At 40.7% G+C, this 23,150-nt stretch overlaps 1 protein-coding gene across 2 annotated transcripts; it reads left to right on the forward strand.

Annotated features, from left to right (window-relative positions):
- The first annotated feature begins 2,941 nt into the window (after positions 1 to 2,941).
- lrrc41 (leucine rich repeat containing 41) lies at positions 2,942 to 23,150 on the forward strand. 2 transcript variants are annotated; one of them, XM_030728146.1, is made up of 10 exons: positions 2,942 to 3,191; positions 9,793 to 9,879; positions 9,987 to 10,045; positions 10,131 to 10,923; positions 12,865 to 13,113; positions 15,991 to 16,158; positions 19,036 to 19,134; positions 20,464 to 20,592; positions 21,975 to 22,047; positions 22,524 to 23,150. In XM_030728146.1, exons 1-10 carry the CDS (start codon positions 3,074 to 3,076, stop codon positions 22,741 to 22,743), a joined length of 1,995 nt encoding a protein of 664 aa, XP_030584006.1. In that variant the 5' UTR covers positions 2,942 to 3,073; the 3' UTR covers positions 22,744 to 23,150. The 2 variants fall into 2 exon arrangements, with proteins under 2 accessions (XP_030584006.1, XP_030584007.1); XM_030728147.1 differs by having other exon boundaries at positions 15,994 to 16,158.

Genomic DNA, 23,150 nt, shown 5'->3' on the forward strand with positions numbered 1-23,150 from the left:
CCTGGGATCACTGGGACACACAAACCCCTCCACCACGATAAGGTGGCGATTCACAGAGGAGTATATATATATATATATATATATATATATATATATATATATATATATACTCCTCTGTGAATCGCAGGTGAAATTGGAAGCGATTAAATAGAGGGTTAAACAGCCCCACCTGGTGGAGCATTGTTGTCATTGTCACTGAAACTGGTTAGTCTCGCGAGAGATCGAGGCTGGAGACCAGACAAATGTCCTGTCCTTTGCTGGCTGGGCCACATATATATATATATATATATATATACTGGAATATATATTTGTTGTTAAGGAACTGAGATGTTTGCACACAATGCACACTTAACACAACTGATGACCACCTCCAAGCATTCTGGCTCTGTCCACCAATACAAAACTTCTGGACCGAAATAACTACCAGACTTTTGCAAACCTCAATCCTCCTGGCAACCACTGTGTTTTGGAGCTGAATGCACTCTCATGTAGCGTAAACGAAATCTCTGGTCATAAGCAGTGTTTTTGAGCAGTGCTGTGTTGTGGAAATTGAGCAGAATAACATGAAGCACAATTAGTTAATCTCTACTTGCTTTTAATTTAGATAGTTTGTGACAAGCAGACTGGGATGGCCAAACCTATGGCCACACTCCAGCAAAGTCGGTAACTCCCTTATGCACTATTCATACAAATACCATTTTAGTTTGCAGTAAATTGGTTGGTTTAATTAAACGCATTTGTTCTGTTTGTAAGCGCGCACATTTAGTTCACTTGTATTTTTCTCAACCCATGGTTCATTTTTGTTTATGCTCATAATTAGTTTGTTTTTCTTTACCGGTACTTACCTGCTCTGATCCTGGGGAGTTGCCTGACAAGCTGTTGGCCAGGACTGACCACACCTGTACACTGGATAAATTGGGCTGCACCACCAGCTCTGGTAGAGGGGAGGGGCTTTGTTTCTTTAGTTAAATAAAGCTTTCCATTTAAGTGACTCATTTGTATATGGGAGCTTTAAGATTTTGCTTTTAGTGTTTTTTGGTGTTTAGTTTATTAACAAACTTAGCTGCATTGTGGTTTTTGGTGTGATTGGTGTATTCTGTTTAGTTACCCCCTATTGTGTGTCAATGGTCTGATCAGCCAGCATATATACCCTTGTGTGTCATTTCTTAGGTGGGTCAGTTATGTTTTGTTTGTGCAGTGAGTTTGTTTGTGCACATTTTTGTCTGAGTTCAGTTTTGTTTCTTTGACCTCTTTTATGAGCTCAGCATTTTGTAATTTTGATTTTTTGAGTTAAAATAAAAAACCCTATTTTTCTAATATTTCCTGTGACTCCTCTTGGTTTTTGACTCAGTCCCCCACACAGACCGACATTAAACTTAGCGGTGAACATTTTAACCTGTTAACTGGCCGAACCAAAATCACCTGAAAAAACTACGCCCTCTGGTTATTATTGGCTCTGGAAAACCTCTGTCGTTGCCCGTTAACTGGCAGTGTCCTGTCCTCCAGGATGTAGTGCATTTTATATGAAAGGCTCGACCCTCCCATTTTGATTGACACCTCATTCGGCCTTTACACCTTTACAGCAGACAGCCGCTCCAACTTTTGCAGGTACTGTGTACCGCCGCAGAATCTTTTAGTGGTACGCAGTACCGGACCGCACCGGCTTACTTTCACCCCTGGTTGTAACTGAGGTAGTGCTAAGGGTGGAGGAGTATGATGAAACAAGGGGAAAAGGAGAGAATAGGAATAAAGATAAAGGCAGTGAGTCAGAGAGTTACTAAAATTAATTTGGATCAGGTCGCTATTAGTCAGACTGTGCCATTGCCCACAGTGCCACCATGGATACTTTATGATGCACCTGCTGACTTCACATTACTGGATAGGAAGGGCAATTATTTTGAATCCACATACAATTCAGGAAGACAGACAGACAGACAGACAGACAGACAGACAGACAGACAGATAGACAGACAGATAGATAGATAGATAGATAGATAGATAGATAGATAGATAGATAGATAGATAGATAGATAGATAGATAGATAGATAGATAGATAGTGGTGAAAAGGGTCAATGATGGGTTGCTTTCAATACTGTTAGCATTTAAGTAGAAAGGGTAATAACATTAAGATCAATAACATGTTCAGACTCAAGTTAATCATTGGTCAGTTTGCAGTATGGGCATTTGAGAAGCAGACCAGACATTTTAATAGAGGTTCAGCAGATACTGTACAGGATAGCTATGATGGGGCTTATGGTCGATTTTTTTATGGGTGCCGGCACATTATGGGGTCAGAGGAAATGAAATAGCCGATAGGATAGCCAAGGAAGCCACAAAGAGCCTGTCAGTTGCTCTAACTGCTAGTTTTAGTAAGTCTGAGGTAAAGGGGAAAATGAAGGAGAGGTGGCCAAAGTAAAGGGAGGAAGAAAGGTGGTTCTATAGAATTCAAAGGAAAGTAGGAGAAATGAAAAGTACAGGAAGAAGTAGGAGAGAGGAGACAATCATATCAAGATTTAGATTTGGACACACAGGTTTAAATGATACACTATTTATTATGGGGAAGCATTGTACAGGAGGAGATGAGACTATAGAACATGTTTTATTGTACTGCCATAAATATAGGGCTGAGAGAGGACAGTTGATTAAAAAATTTGGTGATATGAAAAAGAAATCGGATCTTATTGAGTTGTTTCAGAGGGATTCAAGAAATAAAAGCTTTCAGGCAATAATCCATTATTTGAGACGAATTAAATTGTTTGGTAAGATTTGAGTTTTGTTTTGTTTTTATTTATTTTATTTGTTTTTTGTTTCGTTTTGTTTTTTACGACAGTCCAATGCACACTCTACACCAATTGGTGGCGGTAATGCACCATTTCGTTGTTTGTCACCCGACATTAAAATTTTGAAGAAGAAGAAGCAGCAGAAGAAGAAGAAGAAGAAGAAGGGCTAACTGGACCAGATTAGAGCAGAGCAGTTAACCATGTACAAGAAAGAGTTGATACACATGGGGTCATTGATATTTGTATAGTTGTCAGCGACACTGGAAAATGAGACACACATAATTACTCGGAGATGGGTGACACCGGCTGCAAATCAGAGCAAGAAATACCGAAGAACCAAAGTCTGAAAGAAATATGTTTCCTGTCTGTGAAGAAGCATTTTGCTGCTTTGAGAATTGGAGCAGTTCTCGGTAAGTTGTTATAATGTTAACTGTTTGAAACTGTGATTACGTGCCACATAGCTAACTGTGCATGTCTCGGAACCAGAGACAAATTAAGAGGCAACACTAACTGCAGAAAGGAAAGATATAATCGTGTATTTGGCCATTACTCTTTAAAGGCTCATAACCAGAGGTGGGAAGTAACTAAGTACAAATACTTTGTTACTGTACTAAGTAGATTTTTCAGGTATCTGTACTTTGAGTGTTTATTTTTCTGACCACTTTTTACTTTTATTCACTACATTTTTACACAAATATCTGTACTTTCTACTTCTTACGTTTTCAAAACAGGCTCGTTACTTTAGGTTTAACACGTCTAAAGAAAGTTTGCATTTCTTGTCACTGCGCTGTCAAGCATCCAACGATCTGAGCCTAAATAGCGGAACAATAATACATAATACTGGCGTATCCTCCATCACCTGGTCTTACCCCATGCAAACAGATTAAAGAGGCAAAGCCATATAATTGATGTGTCGTTTATAGCGCTATAACCAGTTGTTACAGATGTCCGTAGTGTTGTGCTCGCGGTACTTAAGCATCTTAGCGAGCGCTACTGAAAAAACATTATTAATATTATTAATATTATTATTAGCAGGGAGTGTTTTTGTTTTTTTCGGTTTTTTTTTCAGGTGTTTTTTTTTACTGCATTGGCAGTGTGTTCACAATTTGATGCTTTCCTCATATGATAGTGCATGATGGGTCTGTTTCTTAAGGACATGACCTGTAGATACTGCTCATCTACTGCATGGTTTTAAGCCTGCCACTTCTTCCTTTGTCCTCCACTTGTCTGGAAGGACAATTTTGTATGTGAAGACACAACAGTGGCTTGTCCCTTGAGTTAGGTGTCTTTTTAATGTTTGAATATTCATAGGTTAGAGTTAATAAACAAACAAACAAACAAAAATATCCTCTGAAAATGGTCAGGTACAAGGACTGAACTGAAAATGAGTGAAAAGGCAGCCAATGTCCAAAGAAGAACTTTAAAGTCCTTAAACGGTGTACCATGTAAACAGAAACAAAATGTAATGAGTTATAATTTTTATGAACCCAGATTTTATTCAGAATAGACCATAGAATTATGTACTGGCACCAAATACACACACACACAGTTTCAGCCCAGTATCTCAAATGGTCTTTAAGCTATCACATATCAAAGTCACCCCCTGCCTGCACCTTGGTAAAACTGCTAAAAAAGTGGATTTTAGGCCCCCTTGCACAGAAAAGTAAACGAGATAGCCATGGTTTTTGTCTGTATTCCTGTAAGTCATATCCTCTAGTGTACATAAGTCAATTATCACTTAATGAGCGGGAATATTTATAAAGTTATGACGTAATGTGTGCACAGTTGAAGCTGGAAACCACCATTGACTCAAACATGTAAGGAGAGTTACCCTATTTTTCTTGAAGCACTTAGGAAACCAAACCTCTAAGATATTAACATCTAAATATGCTTTCAGGACATTTTTCTGCCCTCGCCTCATCTTTCAGAGCAGTCATTTGTTTTGGAAGAAGCCTGTGAAAATTGGCCTGTAAGGGTAATTTCCCATTATTGTTATTACCATCTTCATCATTCAGGCTTGATTTATGCTTCCCGCATCCTATACCATAACCATCACATAATTTGATGTGCAGCTCCCGAGAAATGGAAATACAGGTTGGGAACACCTGGAAATAACCATACGATAACAAAGGTAACGTCGGTTACAGCTCTCATATGTTTAAGCAGGGATTCATATTTTAAAAACGATTGCGCTCTGTCGCTGCTGATTCATTGTTATTGAAACTTTTTAAAAAGCCTGTTTTTTGCACTTTATTTTGGTACCACATTTATATATATATATATATATATATATATATATATATATATATTTTTTTTTTTTTTTTTTAATTGTTCATATTGTATTTTGATATTAAAAACTTTGATTGAAATTTGTGACTTCTTCCTAAAAATTTTATTCTATGCAAAGGAGGTATGTATCAAGAGCTGGGGTTCTGGGGATGAGTATGAAATTACCTAAGGTCAATGGCGACAGAGTGCAGAGGGATTTTTTCAAAGGGGGCCCGTCCTCTGGTGCGGTGCACTCAGGAGGAAGTGAGTTAACATTGACTATTCACGAATCAAAGGATACACCAATTCACAATTGGAAGGAGAATTAAACACTCTTCATTCTTTTAAAAAATTATTTTATGGGGCCAGGATTTTTTATGATAACGCTACCTGACGTTTTCCCAATTTCATTCACTCACTGCATGGCCGTTGTTTTCCAGTGGCATTAACCTGGACTTGCTGGTACCTAAAAACCTAATACAATACATATCAAATATTTAAACTGATAAAATGTATATTTTTAATGGAAAAAAGTCACTGAATTTTAATGGCAGTAACATGTATCAACAAAGTTTTGCTGGGGCAACAAAAGGCTAGATAAGGAACTGGTGCTGAAAAGAAACAGCTGGAGGAACATTTTGCAGCTAATTCATATTGATTGGTTAAAAAAAAATGGGCAGTAACATGATGTTAGAAGTAAAGATGGGCAGAGGTTCACAAATCTGCAAAAAGCTACATCTACAAATTGTGTTTCAGTTTCAGAATAATGTTACTCAGTGTAAAATTGTGAAAGCATCTCATCATGTAGTACATAATCAGATAAATCTCTGTGCACAGGGATGAGGCTGAAATTTTAGATGCCTGTGATCTTCAGGTGCTCAAGCAACACTACATTAAAAACAGTCATGAATCTGTCATTTAAATCGCTGCATATGCTCAGGAAGGCTTCCAGAAATCACTGTCTGTGAACACAGGTCACTGTGCCATCCACAGATGCAGGCTAAAGCTCTATCACGCAAAGCTATATGATTAAAATGATCCAGAAATTCTGCCATTTTCTAATTCTACAAATACAAAATGACTGAGGCAAAGTGGAAAACTTCTGTGGTCAGACAATATGAAATGTCATTCTTTTATGGAAAAGAAGCAGTATAGTCTTACAAAATCCAAGACTGGAATATTTGGCGACCTGTTTTATATGTAGACCTTAAAGTCACACTCGCTACTAATAACAATCCAATAATAATGTATTTTCAGAAATAACATCAAATTTAAAGCCTCTAGTCTAAAGAATTTTGCATTCCATTTATTTGTTTTTATTGTAATGCTTTTGCACAACCAATTTAAGAATAAGAGACTAAAACCTCAATTTATAATGCTTTTATTATCAATTTATTATTGATATTAGTGATTTTGTCCCAAAGTCAGCTGAAATGGCAAATTCTAAGACTTTAACAAAAATATAAGAACACATTGTTGACAAACATGACACCCAAAATGACACTGCCTACCTACCTACCTACCTACCTACCTACCTACCTACCTACCTACCTACCTACCTACCTACCAGGCTCACCCTGGTAGGTAGGTAGGTAGGTAGGTAGGTAGGCAGTGTCATTTTGGCAGTGTCAGGTTGATGATACTGATGAGACAAATAGAGAGAGGCCTTTGACCTTTAACTTGTCCCTTAAGGTGTTTAGCAAAATGTAAGATAATAACAGAAGTACCCAGTGCCATGCTGAAAAAAAATATAGGGGAGAAAAAAGTAGATTTTTATTTTTCATGGATTTTCAAATACCTTCTTATAGAGAAATGGGTAGGATGATATGGTGATTTTGGAAGGTAATAATGAGGTAATAATGACGGCCTCAAAGCAATTCTGATTAACCGTCAGGCGATTCTGGAGGGGAAAGCGGTGCTCTACTCACATAGTTTACTGAGGTTATAGTCAGGCGGTGGATGGAATACTTCAAAGACCTCCTTAATCCCACTGACACACCTTCTGTAGTGCAAGCAGTCTGGGGACGAGGGGGACGACTTGCCCATCACTGGGGGTGAGGTCACTGAGGTTGTTAACCCTTTAACGCCAGGCGATTGCCGCTGAAGCGCCCATTACTTGCCCTCAATAGTGGCGAACAGCTGATTGAGACGTGGCGTCTCAGTGTAGAGTCGGCTGATCAAAGGAATGTTGATCAGCTGGCTTTTTACCGTAACTCCGCAACCGTTTGTCCTATCGAAAAAATGCAAACGGTTCCTGAAAGCCCAGAAATTGCACGTCACAGCCATATAGGGGTATTATGGTATTTGTGAACGGCGGCACTTTTGAAGTATGTTGTGCCACGGCCGATGCATTCGGAATAAAAGGGTTAAACAACTCCTTGGTGACAGGGCCCATGGGGTGGACAAGATTTGCCCTGACTTCCTGAAGGCTCTAGGTGTTGTAGGGCTGTCTTGGTTGACACACCTCTGCAACATTGCATGGAGTTCTGGGGGGTGCTGACTGGGGTGGTGGTCCCCATCTTTATGAAGGGAGAATGGAGGTTGGGCTCCAACCATCGGGGATCACACTTCTCAGCCTCCCCGGTAAGGTCTGTGCCAGGGTACTGGAAAGGAGGGTCCGACCTCAGATTCAAGAGGAACAATGCAGGTTCCATCCTGGTCGTGGAAGGACTCTTTATCCAGTCGACATGTGCTTTGTGGACTTGGAGAAGGCATTCAACTGCGTCCCTCGGGGTATCCTGTGGGAGGTCCTGTGGCAGTATGGGGTATGTGGCTGTTGTTGTGGGCCATTCAGTCCCTGTACAACCGCAGCGAGAGTTTGGTCCATATAGCTGGCAATAAGTTGAACTCGATTCCTGTGGGTTATGGACTTCACCAGGGCTGTCACTGATTCTGTTCATAACTTTTATGGACAGAATTTCTAGGCATAGCCATGTGGTGGAAAACTTCTGCCTTGTGGCCTCAGAATCTCATCTCTGCCCTTTGTGGATGATATGGTCCTGTTGGCTTCATCAGGTGTTAGCCTCCAGCTCGCAGTGGAACAGTTTGCAGCAGAGTGTGAAGCGGATGGCATGAGGATCAGCACCTCTAATTCTGAGGCTGTGGTCCTCAGCCGGAAAAGTGTGGCGTTCCCTTTTTGCATCTGTGCCTCCCACCTCCCAGTCTGCACCAGTTCACTCTTTTCCCCACACATCGCAGGCGGGGAAAAGAGACACACGGCTTACCTCTGATGTCAGCGAACAGGTCCTCTGCCACCCACCCGCTTTGAAAATCCTTGTTTTCAAAGTCCACTTTTTATTTGGGTATTTTTGGGGGTCAAGCTAGCTTAAATGTCACTGTGCTGACCGATGATTTTATCCACTGATCAGTGATCAATGTGTCATTGACAACGTGGGAAAATGGGTTAGTGCACAAGTCTTGACCTGCCCAGCAGCTGTTGCAGTGCACAGTCGGATTTCTAGTATAAGTGGTGAGAGCGCTATTTACCCACAATAATACCCATATGAAATAAAATTGTGGCCTGTGGGCCTTGAGTTTGACATGTGCTCTAACCAATCAGAGAGCTCCTTACATTCCACTGCAAGGCTAATTTGCATTGCTTTTCCTTTAAGGACCAAAAGAGTCATGGAAATACTAAATGAAGAAGTTTATTAATTCTGAATTAAAATTTTATTTTTAATTAGGTTGATAGTTCATTCAGAAATATAATTTAAATGATCAAATAATGAATTACTTTGTCTAAATAAAGAAATTAAAAAGTGATTTGTAAGTGAATTTTAGTAATGCATATTTTATTGCACAATTCATTATTAAATCACAAAATGCTTAATTTCCATGTCTGTGACTGTCCTGATACTCAATATAAACCGAGCCCAAAAGTAAGGAAATTTGTGTTTGGTCAGTTATTTCATTGTTGTAACAATCTTCTTGGCAATAAGTCGTTGGAAAGCCTGTTTATTTCCCCTTAAATGGTGCAACATTAAGGAGAATGCATTTGTGGGTTAAGCAGCAGAGCTGAGTATGTGAGTTATGCTCATGAAAATGTTTTTTCTGTCAGTACCAAACAGCTTATTCTGCTATTGACTTTTTTTTGAGCTTCTGGTATCCCAGTACTGACAATCAAGATGAGATTTTGCAACCAGTCTGAGACCAAACTCCAAGATGACAATGCTCGCCACTACAGAGCAGGTTTATCATAGACTACCTCCAGAATTTGGGAGTGGAGAGGATGGAATGGCCTGTCTGTAATCCTGACCATATTGAACACTTGTGCTCAGCTTGCTGTTCATGTCAGGGTAATGAACACAACCACATTGTCTGAATTGTGACAAATGCTGGTTAAAGAATGGGATGCCATCCCACAGCAGTGTGTGTCCAGCATGGGGAGGAGGTGTCAGGCTGTTGTGGCTGTGAACGGTTCTTCGACGTGCTCCCGAGGCCCCTGTTTGTTAAGTGAATACATTTTTAAATTTCCAGTTTGTCTTCTTTCCTCAGACTTGAATTATATAATCAAATAAATTGCATTTTGCTTACAAATGTGGCACCATTTAAGTGAAAACAAACAGGCTTCCCAACAGAATGATTTCCAAGAAGCAAACAAATTTCTGTACTTTTTGCGCCAAGTTTAGATATTTAGTAGTGGCAGCGTTGTGTCATTTCTAGCATTTTCAAGCTTATTTTTTTCAGTTGTTGGGATGAAGTTGGTGTCTCTGTTTGTATCTTTATCTGTCTTTTGTGACATAGATCTCCCAGCACCTCTTATTCAGGATCTTCTTCCTCACCTGACTATATGTCAGCTGGATGAGCTTCAGCCTGCCCTCAATCAGAGAGGTATGACCTGTGATTTGAAGTGCAGAGAGGGTGTTGTGTGTATCTTTTTTTTTTTTTTTGCTGCTCATAGACATGGTATGGTCATGTTTTTGTTTGCTTTCTTCCAGGGATATCCACTCTCTCTGGATGGGTTGGAGTCCTACAGGACATCTGTGGCCCTAACTACGTAGGTGTACCTGCTTCTTTAGTATGTTGACATGTAGTGAATATTTAGAAATAAGATATGATATTTCTTCTGTTTTATATTTCAGGCAGTGGACTTACACACAGAAGAAGCAGCCAAACATGAAGTTATGAGAATACTTTTCCCACTAGTGTTGTATGGCTTCAAGAACAAGTACATCAACAGAAACTTGAACAATTTAAACACTCCATCCTTCCTGTGGGCTGCAGCCAAGTGTATCAAACATTTTTTGCTTCTTTCAAGTGTGCCTAAGGGTGTTTGTATTTTGACTGCAGAGCAGCAGCCTCTTCTGAACCTCTTAGAGAAGCAAATCCAGAGTATTAGTATATCTCAGTCTGTTGATCTGTCGAAACAAAAGACACAAATTGCGTTGTATATTCTCCACCGCCTGATAGATCATGGGCTGGCTACAAAACTTGTTGTTGATGTGCAGTGTCCTATCATGTTGGCCTGGCTCCTTCATGAAAGGGGATGTCAGTATGTAGACCCGTCGCTCAATAACCTAATGCACAGTAGTAGAGGAAACTGTATTACACAAGCTGCTTCAGCCAGTTTGCAGGAGGCCAGTTGCTTTGCAGGTCTTGAGACCAGGGCTTCACATGGTCAGGATTATGATGTCAGTCCATGCAAGTGTTTAAAGCTGAACTCTTTCGAGGAGGAGGCATCGGGAAAATTTCCTGTGGATCCGGAGTCTCTCTGTAGAACTTTTACTCCACGTAAAAGTCCCTTGGCAGTGGCTTGTCCTCGAGGACAGATAGATTGTCTGGAGATCAGACAGTGTGGGTCAGACTCCCTCAAGGTCCTGAATGGTGCCCTCCCCACGTTTTTCTGCCTTCGCTCTCTGACTCTTCAAAGCATTTGTAAGTTTGCTTCTCATATGCCAGTGTTTTTAGGATGGGTTCATGGGGCACTTTAGCCTTATTATCATGTATCTGTGCTTTTACAATATCTGTAACAATAGCTGTGTTTTCTTGCTTCCTACTATTACTCACAGGAACTGTCATGGAACAGAATGGCTGGAAATGAAAATAATCAAAGTTTTGAAATGGCCCAGTCAGAGTCTAGATATCATTTCAATTGAAGTGCCAGGATCTTAAGCAAGCAGTGCATAAATAAATGGCCACAAACCCCATTCCTACAAGAAAGTCTTACCATTATCAATGCATTAATTTTAAATATGATGAATTTAATAGGCTACTTACTACAGGCTTTTAAGGTGGCAGTAATTAAACCATTATTTAAAAGGCTTTTACTTGAACCAGCTGTCTTAGCTAATTATAGACCTATTTCTAACCTTCCTTTTTATTTACAAAAAGTCTTGAAAGAGTAGTTGTACAACAGCTGGGCAATCATCTGCAAAGAAATGCCTTATTTGAAGAGTTTCTGTCAGGATTTAGAGTGCAACATAGCATAGAAGCAGCACTAATAAACGTTATGATTGGTCTTATGGCCTCTGACATTGGAATCATGTCTCTGCTTGTCCTGCTAAACCCCAATGCACCATTTGATACCACTGACAACAATATTTTACTGCAGTTAGATTAGAACTGTGGAACACACCATTGGCATTAAAAAAAAGTTTAATTAGTCACAATTCCACCACAGGATTTTCCCCATGCCATAGGAACATTTAGAGGGATTCACTTTGGACTTCAAACTGCAGTAATGATTGCAGGGTCAAAATTAAATATTTGTCAAATTACATTATTTGAATTTATTGCATTCTTTGAATGAAACACCAGAAATAATCTGTTTTTAATTCTACCGCCCAATATAAAGTGGGAGGATATTGACATATTACTGTCCATGCATCCGGGCTTCTGTCCATGAGGGTTTTACTTTTCCTGTCTATAGACTCCAAAACCACAAAGAGTTGAATCATGAAATCTGGCTTATGTGTTCTTTACTCTTCAAAGATGTGCAACAAGATTTTCATAATTCTGTATTTATCTGGAGAGTATACAACATGGAAGATTAGCTATGGTATTCATGGTCAATGTTGGGTTATATCAAAGGTAGCAGACATCAAATTAAATTTAAGGTGATGATGCTCGTCAGGTTTACTCACTCAATTCCATGTTTATACACTGCTCAAAAAAAATTAAAAGCACACTTTTTAACCTCCCGTGTAAAATAATGCGGGAAGATGATGTTATACCGTCCCATCTATCCATCTGCTAATTATATGCAGGCTCTTTCTCATGCCTGATTGGCTTAGCCTAATCATGTGATCATATTTTGCCATGTTATTGGCTATACCTACTTGACCATTATTGACTGAAATGGAGAAAGTGGAGATTCCCCATATCTAGCAGCTGACCCACATTACTGAACAGCTGGCAGTAGCTAGATAGTGAGAAACTGGGGAATCCCAAATTTCCAGGAAAAGAGCCAGTTTGTTCAAAGTACCATCAGTTCTGGGCAGCAGCCTTGTTGAATAACCTGTGGAGCCAACTTCTTATTGGCTGAGCATTGTCTGTCATGGCTACTGATGAGCAGTATTGCTGGAGTGTAAACATTATTGCAGTATGTTTGGTTTCCTTATGATTATAATGATGTTATACATAATACGCTGATGTTAGCAGATTATGTAGTATGGGTGCATTAGTAACATTCATGTACACATGAGTATCATGGCCTGCAAATCAGGGAAAATTTGTTTTGTAGAAGGTAATAAGATATCTGCTGAAGGGTTTTCTGTTATGTCACTGTAATATTATACAGATTTCTAAATTTATTATATATTTTTTATTAATGGATATCCCCATCTGTGATGGGTCTTGTCTGTTTTGGCTATGCAGCAGCCTTTAGCGACCTTGATGTATTGTCCCTGGCCAGAGCACTGAAACGCCTGTCTGACGGCTCCTGCAACCGCATCACTGACCTGAGCATCAGCGTTCTGCCAAACTCCAGGTTTGTTGAGATCCTGCTGGACTCAAGCCCCAACTTGACATCCCTGCATGTGGAGATCCATACAGTGATGTGGGGACCATGCTTCTTACTAGACCCCATGTCTGCAGAGCCAGACGTGCCTAAACTACAAACTAAAGGTGCTTCATGTTGTATGAAAACAAATACTACTTTTATATTCTAATCTCCTAAATGTTGTTGTTATTGTTGTTTAATGATTAATCACCTGATTGTGATTAAGTTGAATGAATACCACTAGTTTGAGTCTATATTATTCAATTACTGGACTACACTGCTCAAAACATAAAGGGAAGACTCAAATAACACATCATAGATCTGAATGAATGAAATATTCTCATTGAATACTTTGTTCTGTACAAAGTTGAATGTGCTGACAACAAAATCACACAAAAATCATCAATGGAAATCAAATGTATTAACCAATGGAGGCCTGGATTTGGAGTCACACACAAAATTAAAGTGGAAAAACACACTACAGGCTGATCCAACTTTGATGTAATGTTCTTAAAACAAGTCAAAAAGAGGCTCAGTATTGTGTGTGGCCTCCACGTGCCTGTATGACCTCCCTACAATGCCTGGACATGCTCCTGATGAGGTGGCGGATGGTCTGCTGAGGGATCTCCTCCCAGACCTGGACTAAAGCATCCGCCAACTCCTGGACAGTCTGTGGTGCAACATGACGTTGGAGGATGGAGCGAGACATGATGTCCCAGATGTGCTCAATTGGATTCAGGTCTGGGGAACGGGCGGGCCAGTCCATAGCTTCAATGTCTTCATCTTGCAGGAACTACTGACGCACTCCAGCCACATGAGGTCTAGCATTGTCCTGCATTAGAAGGAACCCAGGGCCAACCGCACCAACATATGGTTTCACAAGGGGTCTGAGGATCTCATCCCGGTACCTAAAGGCAGTCATGCTACCTCTGGCGAGCACATGGAGGGCTGTGCGGCCCTCCAAAGAAATGCCACCCCACACCATTACTGACCCACTGCCAAACCGGTCATGCTGAAGGATGTTGCAGGCAGCAGATTGCTCTCCACGGCGTCTCCAGACTCTGTCACATGTGCTCAGTGTGAACCTGCTTTCATCGAGCACAGGGCACCAGCACAGGGCACCAGCACAGGGCGCCAGTGGGGAATTTGCTAATCCTGGCGTTCTCTGGCAAATGCCAAGCGTCCTGCACGGTGTTGGGCTGTGAGCACAACCCCCATCTGTGGACGTTGGGCCCTCATAGCATCCTCATGGAGTTGGTTTCTAACCGTTTGTGCAGACACATGCACATTTGTGGCCTGCTGGAGGTCATTTTGCAGGGCTCTGGCAGTGCTCCTCCTGTTCCTCCTTGCACAAAGGCGGAGGTAGTGGTCCTGCTGCTGGGTTGTTGCCCTCCTACAGCCTCCTCCATGTCTCCTGGTGTACTGGCCTGTCTCCCGGTAGCGCCTCCAGCCTCTGGACACCACGCTGACAGACAGCAAACCTTCTTGCCACAGCTCGCATTGATGTGCCATCCTGGATGAGCTGCACTACCTGAGCCACTTGTGTGGGTTATAGAGTCCGTCTCATGTTACCACGAGTGTGAAACACCAACATTCAAAAGTGACCAAAACATCAGCCAGAAAGCATAGGTACTGAGAAGTGGTCTGTGGTCCCCACCTGCAGAACCACTCCTTTATTGAGTGTGTCTTGCTAATTGCCAATAATTTCCACCTGTTGTCTATTCCATTTGCACAACAGCATGTGAAATTGATTGTCAATCAGTGTTGCTTCCTAAGTGGACAGTTTGTTTTCACAGAAGTTTGATTTACTTGGAGTTATATTGTGTTGTTTAAGTGTTCCCTTTATTTTTTTGAGCAGTGTATTTTCAGTAAGGGTACAAACTGAGTTAGCTATCAGATCACACAGCTAGCCTTCACTCCCCCTTGTACGTCAATGACCTTTGACCCTGTCTTTGGTCCACTTGTCCTTCCATTGACCACTTTAGGAAGTTTCTAACCACCGCATACCAGTTTTGTGCTAGCAGTTTTGAAGATACTTTAACCTTCTCATCTGGACATCACAATTCAGGCTTTCTTCAGTTTAGAATGCTTAACAGCATTGACATAATTGTTCTCCAAATCTTTATTAATGTGAATGCTGTTAAGCATTCACATTATTGTTATCCTTCCGCACAATTTTCAGTCGTTAACTCCTTCTGCGCCGTTTGTGCAACAGAAACCGTTCTGGTAACATTCAGCTTTTTTCTGGAGAAGTGTGCTATTACTTTTCTGTAACTTTTATACTTTTTAAAATATTTAACTTTTTATGAATTTTATTTTTGCCATTTGAAATGAATGGAGAAAGCTTCAAATCCTCTTCAAACCCACCTTACTTTGAGAGTTAACTAGTTCAGCATACTTTCAGCTAGAGAAAAATTTCAAACTTTAAACAGGTCCCAAGACCTTGAACTATTCAGGTGTTGATATCTTTCACTGTTTTTAGACAGTGACAGTTTAAGTTTAATGAAATTTTCAGAAATTTCAATGGTTTACTATGGAGGGACATCATCACCCATTGAAGAACTTGAACTGTTTTACTTTCCTTTTTTTTTTTTTTTTTTAACTCCCACAAATTTTGGTCTACCCACACAATTTATACTTCAAATTGTAGTTAGAGTTGTGCTCTTCAAGAAAACAACCTTTTCAAAACTGTTGTGGACAGACTATGCAACATCAACACTCATATGGTTTATGGGGCTTCTCCTATCTCATCTTTACTTTGTAAATTTTCACTTATCAGCCGTTATAAATGCCAATACCTAAATATTGTCAAATAGCTAATATAAGCCAAAATATCGACTGGGCTCTATTTACTTTACCATTTGTATTTTTATGGCTTTGTGTTTATAAATTAATGTTGAAGTTTGTAACACATATAAGTGCGTGGATGAACACTGAATTTTTCTTTTTTTTTTTAATATTATGTTTCAAGCTAATGTGTCCTTTCCCTAACCTTCTCTCAGCAGAGTTCCCTCTGGAGAAGCTAACAATCAAAATAGCTGAACTCCAGACAGATGTGCACTTCATGATATGTTTGCTGAGACGGTCTCCATATCTCACCTTTCTTCATGTAGCTGGGATGAGATTACCCACAGGCTTCTCTCAAAGCCAATTTCTTACCACATTTTCAGGTAATATTTCACATCAGTGTACAAGATTCAGCACAGCTTGAATGTCCAAGTCTTCTTGTGAAGATGAAGCTTCAGTGAGGACATTTTCTGCCCTGCATACATAGACAGAAATTCTAATAATAATAATAACTTAGATTTATATAGCGTCTTTCAAGAAACCCAAGGATCTTGTACAAAGAGTGTAAATAAAGAAAAAATAAATAATTAAATAAACTAGAGATTAAAGGCCTTTTTGAACAGGTGACTTTTCAAAAGTTTCTTAAGAGTCCAGTGATGGGGCGTGGCAAAGGTCAGAAGGGAGAGAGTTCGAGGGTGGGGGCTGCCACACTGAAGGCTCTCATCCCAAAGATTCAAAATAGGAATGAACTGATTGTACTTACACATACTGTGTTTGCTTACATCCACACATAACTGCCTGCCAAGACCTGTAAGAAACTGCAATTTCTAACCCATGAACACGTACACAGTTTTTGATTTTAATACGGTCCCACATTAATTTACGAACCTGGTAACCATCACTGCATTTGCACCTGATGTTATTTAGGTCTATAAGGAGCAGCTGTTTTAAAAAGTTCTACATGTGAGAGCCTTTTACAGAAATTTGTGCCTTTTAATAAAACCAGTTTGTTGAGAGGCAAGTATCTCAGTCAAGGCAGGGAAGTCCAAGTCATGCAGCAAACCGTAAAGCATTATCTCTAAGGATCTGTTAAAAAGGGAATAACTTTTGATTAAATAATCAACAGCTTAAACACCATCAACCGTTTGCTCAAATCAGTATTTTGATTATGTCCTTCTGCAGTAATTTATATGTGAAGACTCTGTTCTCTGTTCTGGGAGCTGTGTGCCCTTGATGTGGGGAGAGCATGAGCGAGTACAGAGCAGATATCAATGATAACAGATATGACATCAGCTGATGTGGTGTGGCATAATGATCAGATGATTTTATCCCAAAAAATATGCAGGGCATAGATTGGATTTTATCAAAAAAAAAAAAGCCAAAAAACACAAACAAACAACATGATACAGGTTCCTGAGATTTAATTTTTTTGCACATAGGATGTTTTGCGATTGAAGAACTGTCAATCTTCTCCAGAGTGCTGACTGTGTTTCTACATTTACTAATCTCTGTACACAGATTCAGAATCAGTACAGTCAAAACTTTTTTTTTTATTGGAAGCTTTCTGGTTTTATAGTCAAAGTGGTATTTGCAGGTATGTAGTCTGTATGGAGAGTGTAAAAGACATGACTTGATCAAAATGCAGTCTCAAAACCACTGGCTTTCTTCTGACACTTATTTAACTGGCATAATGGCCTTCTTGCCTCCTGGCTACACCACAATAGTATTGTTTTCAGAGGCTAAGTCATCAGATGACCTTTTGCTCCCTGAACCTGGAGTTTATAGCGCTGAAATGCAGACCATTCTATCTGCCTCAGGAGTTTACAGTGGTGTTCCTCACTGCTCTTTACATTCTGCCACAATCTAATATGAAGCTAGCGCGAGTCTATATGATGCTGTTCACAGGCTGCAGAATGACCACCCAGATGGCGTGTTTATAATAGCAGGGGACTTTAATCACACCAATCTGAAAACTGTGATGCCAGGACTATACCAGGTTATTGATTTCCTGACCAGAGAAAGCAATACCTTGGACCAAGTCTATTGTAACATACCAAAGTCTTACAAAGGGACCCCCTTCCCCCACCTTGGCCAGTCTGACTACATCAGCCTGCTTCTAACTCCTGCATACGCACCACTCATTGCAAGAATGAAGACCACAGTCCACACCATCAGGGTCTAGCCAGAAGGAGCTATGGACAGACTACAGGACTGCTTCGAGGACACTGATTGGGAGCCTTTTAAAAGGATTGCCACTCACAACAACCACACAAACCTCAACACCTACACCTTATCCATAGTGGATTACATCACCTTCTGCATGGACAGAGTGACCACACAGAGGACAGTATGCATACTCCCCAACCATAAGCCACGGATGAATGGTGCTGTTATTAGTCTGCTGAGGGCCTGAGATGCTGCTTTCTGCTCAGGTGATGGTTAGGCCAACAGAACAGCTTGGTCTAAACTGAGGAAAGGCATCAAGGAAGTGAAGCACATCGAGGAGCACTTCAACAGAGCTGACTCCCAACGCATGTGGCAGGAGGTCAAAAACATCACTGGCTACAACAGTACCCACACCAGCGCCACCCACTCTATCATCCCAGACAACCTGAACCGCTTCTTTGGCAGATTTGATTGTCAGCAGGAACCCTCACCACTGGTGCTGAGCCCCCATGAGGTGACATGGACCCTGCAGCACATCAACCCCAAAAAGGCTACTGGACCTGACGGGTTCTGAAGTACTGTGCAGGGGAGCTAACAGCAGTGCTCACAGACCTATTTAACATTTTCCTGGAGCAGGCCTCTGTCCCCACGTACCTCAAGCCTGTGACAATCATCCCTGTGCCAAAACAATCAGCGATCAGGTCTCTCAATAGCCGGTGGTGATGAAGTGCTTCAAGCAACTCATCCTGGATCACTTGAAGAACAGCAACCCAACAGACAATAGCTCTACCTTCACATCCACTTGCACATTCACTACACCACTTTAGCACACTGCACTCAGTTTTTTGTAAATAATCTGTTATTGCCATTTTCACTGTAAATACCAGATCCTTATTTATCCTATTTATATTTTTATTTCTATTTTGTATTTATTATGTTGGCACCTGCAGGATGGCTACAAAAAAATTTCATTGTATTGGGAAATGACAATAAAGATATCTTAAACAGATATTTTGGCCTGACTGATTCATTGGTTTATCTCTGAAGCTAGTGTGCTCTGAATCGGTGTCAGTAACATATTTACCTTTTTTTAGAGTCAAATTGTTGTTTGAGGGTCCTCAAACTGGAGGACATGAAGCTGTCTGATTGCCTCCCTGACATCCTAAATCTGCTGAGAGACTGCAGGCTGGAAGGTAAGAAAAGGAAAATGTAAACTCAAATGTGAATTCAGAGTGTATATATGCTCCTCTTTGCTTTCTTGTCTTTCAACCCTCACCAGTTGTGGGAGATAGCATTCTGGTTGTGTCTGTTTATCTTCCCCTTGGGGTTCTTTCTCTAATGTACAGTGTTACAATACAATACGTTACAATAAAAAAAATACTGAGATGATCGTTGTTGTGACCTATTGCTATATAAATAAAACTGAATTAAAGAAATGCAATTATTTACTTTTCAGGCTAAAACAAACTAATGTTAAGATACAGTACGCAGAAAAAATTGTGCAGTACACACAGTAAAAGCTTTGAATACAAATGTGGTTAACGTGACATGCTTACATGTATAACTAACAAACACTTTGCAAATTCTTTTTTTTTTCTTTTTTTTGAGCATACATACCATATTTTTCGGACTATACGTCGCTCCGGAGTATAGGTCGCACCAGCCAAAAAATGCATAATAAAGAAGAAAAAAACATATATAGGTCGCACTGGACTATAAGTCGCACTTTTTTGGGGGGGGGTTGATAGAATCTGAGACCCAGAGCAGAAATTCCATCTTGAACGGCAATTTAAAATAATAATGGATTAAAGAACAGGACGAACACGGTTACGCCTACGTTATGCTAACGTAGCACATTCAGCTACATGACGCACAACGAACACGTGTTCGGTATGTTAACGTAACATTAAGTTATTCAGATAACCATAGCATAAAGAACATACTAACAAGTTAACCAAACCATCAATCCATTGAATTCTTCATCCTCGGTGTCACTTCTAAACAATTCCGTACACTCCGTAGACGAAGCGCCGCTTCCTCTTCTGTGTCGCGTTAGTCAGACTCGTCGTCAGCTGCAGTTCCAATTATTCCAGCCTTTCTGAATCCCAACAGGATGGTTTGTCACTGAAGCCCATGTTTTCTTGATCCATCCAATGACTTCCAGGAAAGTTGGGTGGCGCATTCTCCCAGTTGCCGTTAAGCTGTGCTCTCCATCCATCATCCACTGCGCCCACAGGTTACGCAAGACTGCCTTAAAGCTGCAGTTCACGGAGATGTCAAGTGGCTGGAGTATTTTGGTTCATGTGTTATAAATGTCACATATACGTCGCTCCGGAGTATAGGTCGCACCCCCAGCCAAACTATGAAAAAAAGTGCGACTTATACTCCGGAAAATACGGTAGGTGATTGAATTTATCTCCATCAGTGTTCTTTCAGGTCTGAAACAGAACAGGTCATGCTTGATCATTTTCACTGAACCAAGTCCAGACTGGAATTATGTATTATTTCTTCTGCTCTTTCAGAGCTGCACTTGAATGACTGCCGCCTCCTGGAGAGCTGTAGTGACAAAGAAGAGAGTCTACGGCAGCTTGTGGTTGCTCTGAAGGCAGTACCTACTCTCCGCACACTGAGCCTGGCTCAAAATCGCCTTGGTAAGCATAATCATTATACACTGCTCAAAAAAAATTAAAGGAACCATTTTTAATCGGAGTCTAGCATCAAGTCAGTCAAACTTCTGGGATATTGATTTGGTCAGTTAAGTAGCAGAGGGGTCATTAATCAGTTTCAGCTGCTTTGGTGTTAATGAAATTAACAGGTGCACTAGAGGGACATTAATGAGACAACCCCCACAACAGGAATGGTTTTAAAAGTAGAAGTCACAGACATTTTTTCCCTCCTCACCTTTTTTGATTATGTTTTGCATTTGGCTACGGTCAGTGTCACTACTGGTAGCATGAGGTGATACCTGGGCCCTATGGAGGTTGCACAGGTAGTCCAACCTCTCCAGTATGGCACATCAATACTCATTACTGCCGGAAGGTTTCCTGTGTCTCCTAGCAGTCTTAAGAGCATGGAGGAGATGGAGCTTGTGGAGCTCGATTGGTATTTGCTGTAGAGTACCAGAACCCGCAGTCCACCACTGTGCTTTTCACAGATAAGAGCAGGTTCACCCTGATGTGAAAAGATCTGTTCATTATGACCGGTTTGATGTGGGGGCAGTAATGGTCTGGGGAGACATATCCATGGAGGGATGCACAGACCTCAACAGGCCAGGCAACAGCCCCCAGACTGCCATTAGGTATTGAGAATAAAATCCTTGGACCCACTGTCAGACCCTATGCCCATGTGGTGGGTCCTGGGTTCCTGATGTGGTAAGCTTCACCCTCCAGTTCCTGGAGGGTGAAGGAATGGACACTATTGACTGGCCCCCATGCTCACCTGACCTAAATCCAATTGAACACCTCTGGGACATTATGTTTTGGTCCATCTGAATCCGCCAGGTTGCACCTCAGATTAGCCAGGAGCTCAGTCGTGCCCTGGTCGAGATCTAGGGAGAGATCCGGCAGGACACCATGCGTTGTCTCGTTAGGAGCATGCCCCGATGTTGTCAGGCATACATATGAGCACGTGGTGCCATAGTAGCTATTCAGTCCCATTTTGAGTTGCTGCAAAAGACTAGCGTGCCACATAATTTTTTCCACTTTGATTTTCAGGGTGTCTTTGAACTGAGCCTTTTGTTGACTGATAATTCTGTCAAACAATGTGGCATCCTTTTGTTCCTAACACAGTATCCAGTCCACATCTATATAAATATCAAGGCCCCCTGCACCCATTAAGATCTGATGTCTAACTAACATTTTTCCTTTAAATTTTTTGAGCAGTGTATTTCTTATCTATGCTACTGCACTAATATTTCAGTGTGAAGCAGCTAGTCGCCAGTAGCTTTTTGGCTGTTTGCCCCCCCCCCCAATACATTATGAGATTAGAAAGCAAATGGAATCATTCAAACTAACATCACTGCTTGTGTCAACAGCTAAGTACACGTGTGTGTTGGTAGAGCTCTTCTCAGGATCCTCACCTAGCTTGGTGAAACGACTTGATATCAGGTAAGAGCTGAGCACCAGCAAGTTATTTTCAGGTCAGCAAGGAAAAATTCAGAAGGCTGTACATGACGGACTTTTCAGTGTTATGTGACATATTCTAATAATGCCTTTCATTTCATTTAATGTTAATTTTTAATATTGAAAATATTTAATTTAAATTTCATAAAACAACCTTGATTACAATAATAATTATCAAGAGAATCTAACTGCATCACTTGTCATTATAACACCATAAGGACTATGTTTTTTACAACAGTATCAATATCAGGTACATACGAAGATGAAAACAATAGTACATCCTATCCTGTTACTTTTCATTACGTCTAAATAAAAACTTTTATTTTTGACTTTTGGATGTATCTAAGTGTTCGATTGAATGAAGGAGTTGTTGTGGTAGGTTCCACTGGTATTACTGGTATAGTAGGAATTATTTTAAATGTTACTTTGCATCATGTTTTAATGTGCTGTCTTTCATGCAGCTCAAACTTCATTCAGGCTGCTGAGCTACAGGAGTTTGCTGAGAGATTGAGGACACATCACCCCGTGCATCAGCTGACCCTCGACCTCCGGAAAAACCCAGGAGATCGGGACCCTGCCACATGGAACTTGGCACTTAAGATACTCCGCCCATTCTGTATTGTGCTGCTTGAAGGATGGAAATCCACCAACACTATGGTAGACCATGTGAGCAACATGTGAACACGGCTACGAAAGAACCAAATATTCCATGCAGGAGAGACATGTAACTGTAAAGATTCAGGACTTTCTAGAAAATGCTTTTTTTTTTTGCCAGAGCAGGGTGACTGTGGTTACTTTAACATCATTTGCTATGAATCCCCAGGCTGAATGTTTAAGAAAACCCTCAAAGTCTCATGAAGTCATGCAGCACGAGTCCCTCTCAGCTGTCTGTCTGAAAGATTGTTTGTAGCAGTGATTCTAAAAGAATTTGAATCCAAAACTGTGCCTCTGCTGTGCTCTGAGGGTTTAGAAGTTCAAATGACACATGATTATAGAACACTGAGTGTTCTGCTCTACAATGAGATGTGTAACACCATGTTAGTTTGCCATTTGAATTGTTTATTAAACCAGCATCTGTTACACTTCCA

Source organism: Archocentrus centrarchus, chromosome 4, assembly GCF_007364275.1.
Source record: "Archocentrus centrarchus isolate MPI-CPG fArcCen1 chromosome 4, fArcCen1, whole genome shotgun sequence".
Classification (NCBI taxonomy): Eukaryota; Metazoa; Chordata; class Actinopteri; order Cichliformes; family Cichlidae; genus Archocentrus; species Archocentrus centrarchus.

Bases quoted from the DNA above. Each gene is read 5' to 3' on its own strand.
- lrrc41 (XM_030728146.1), top strand. From the start codon at position 3,074: ATGGGTGACACCGGCTGCAAATCAGAGCAAGAAATACCGAAGAACCAA. The intron at 9,880-9,986 runs GTATGACCTGTG...GCTTTCTTCCAG, and splicing joins GCCTGCCCTCAATCAGAGAG to GGATATCCACTCTCTCTGGA. The intron at 22,048-22,523 runs GTAAGAGCTGAG...TCTTTCATGCAG, and splicing joins GTGAAACGACTTGATATCAG to CTCAAACTTCATTCAGGCTG.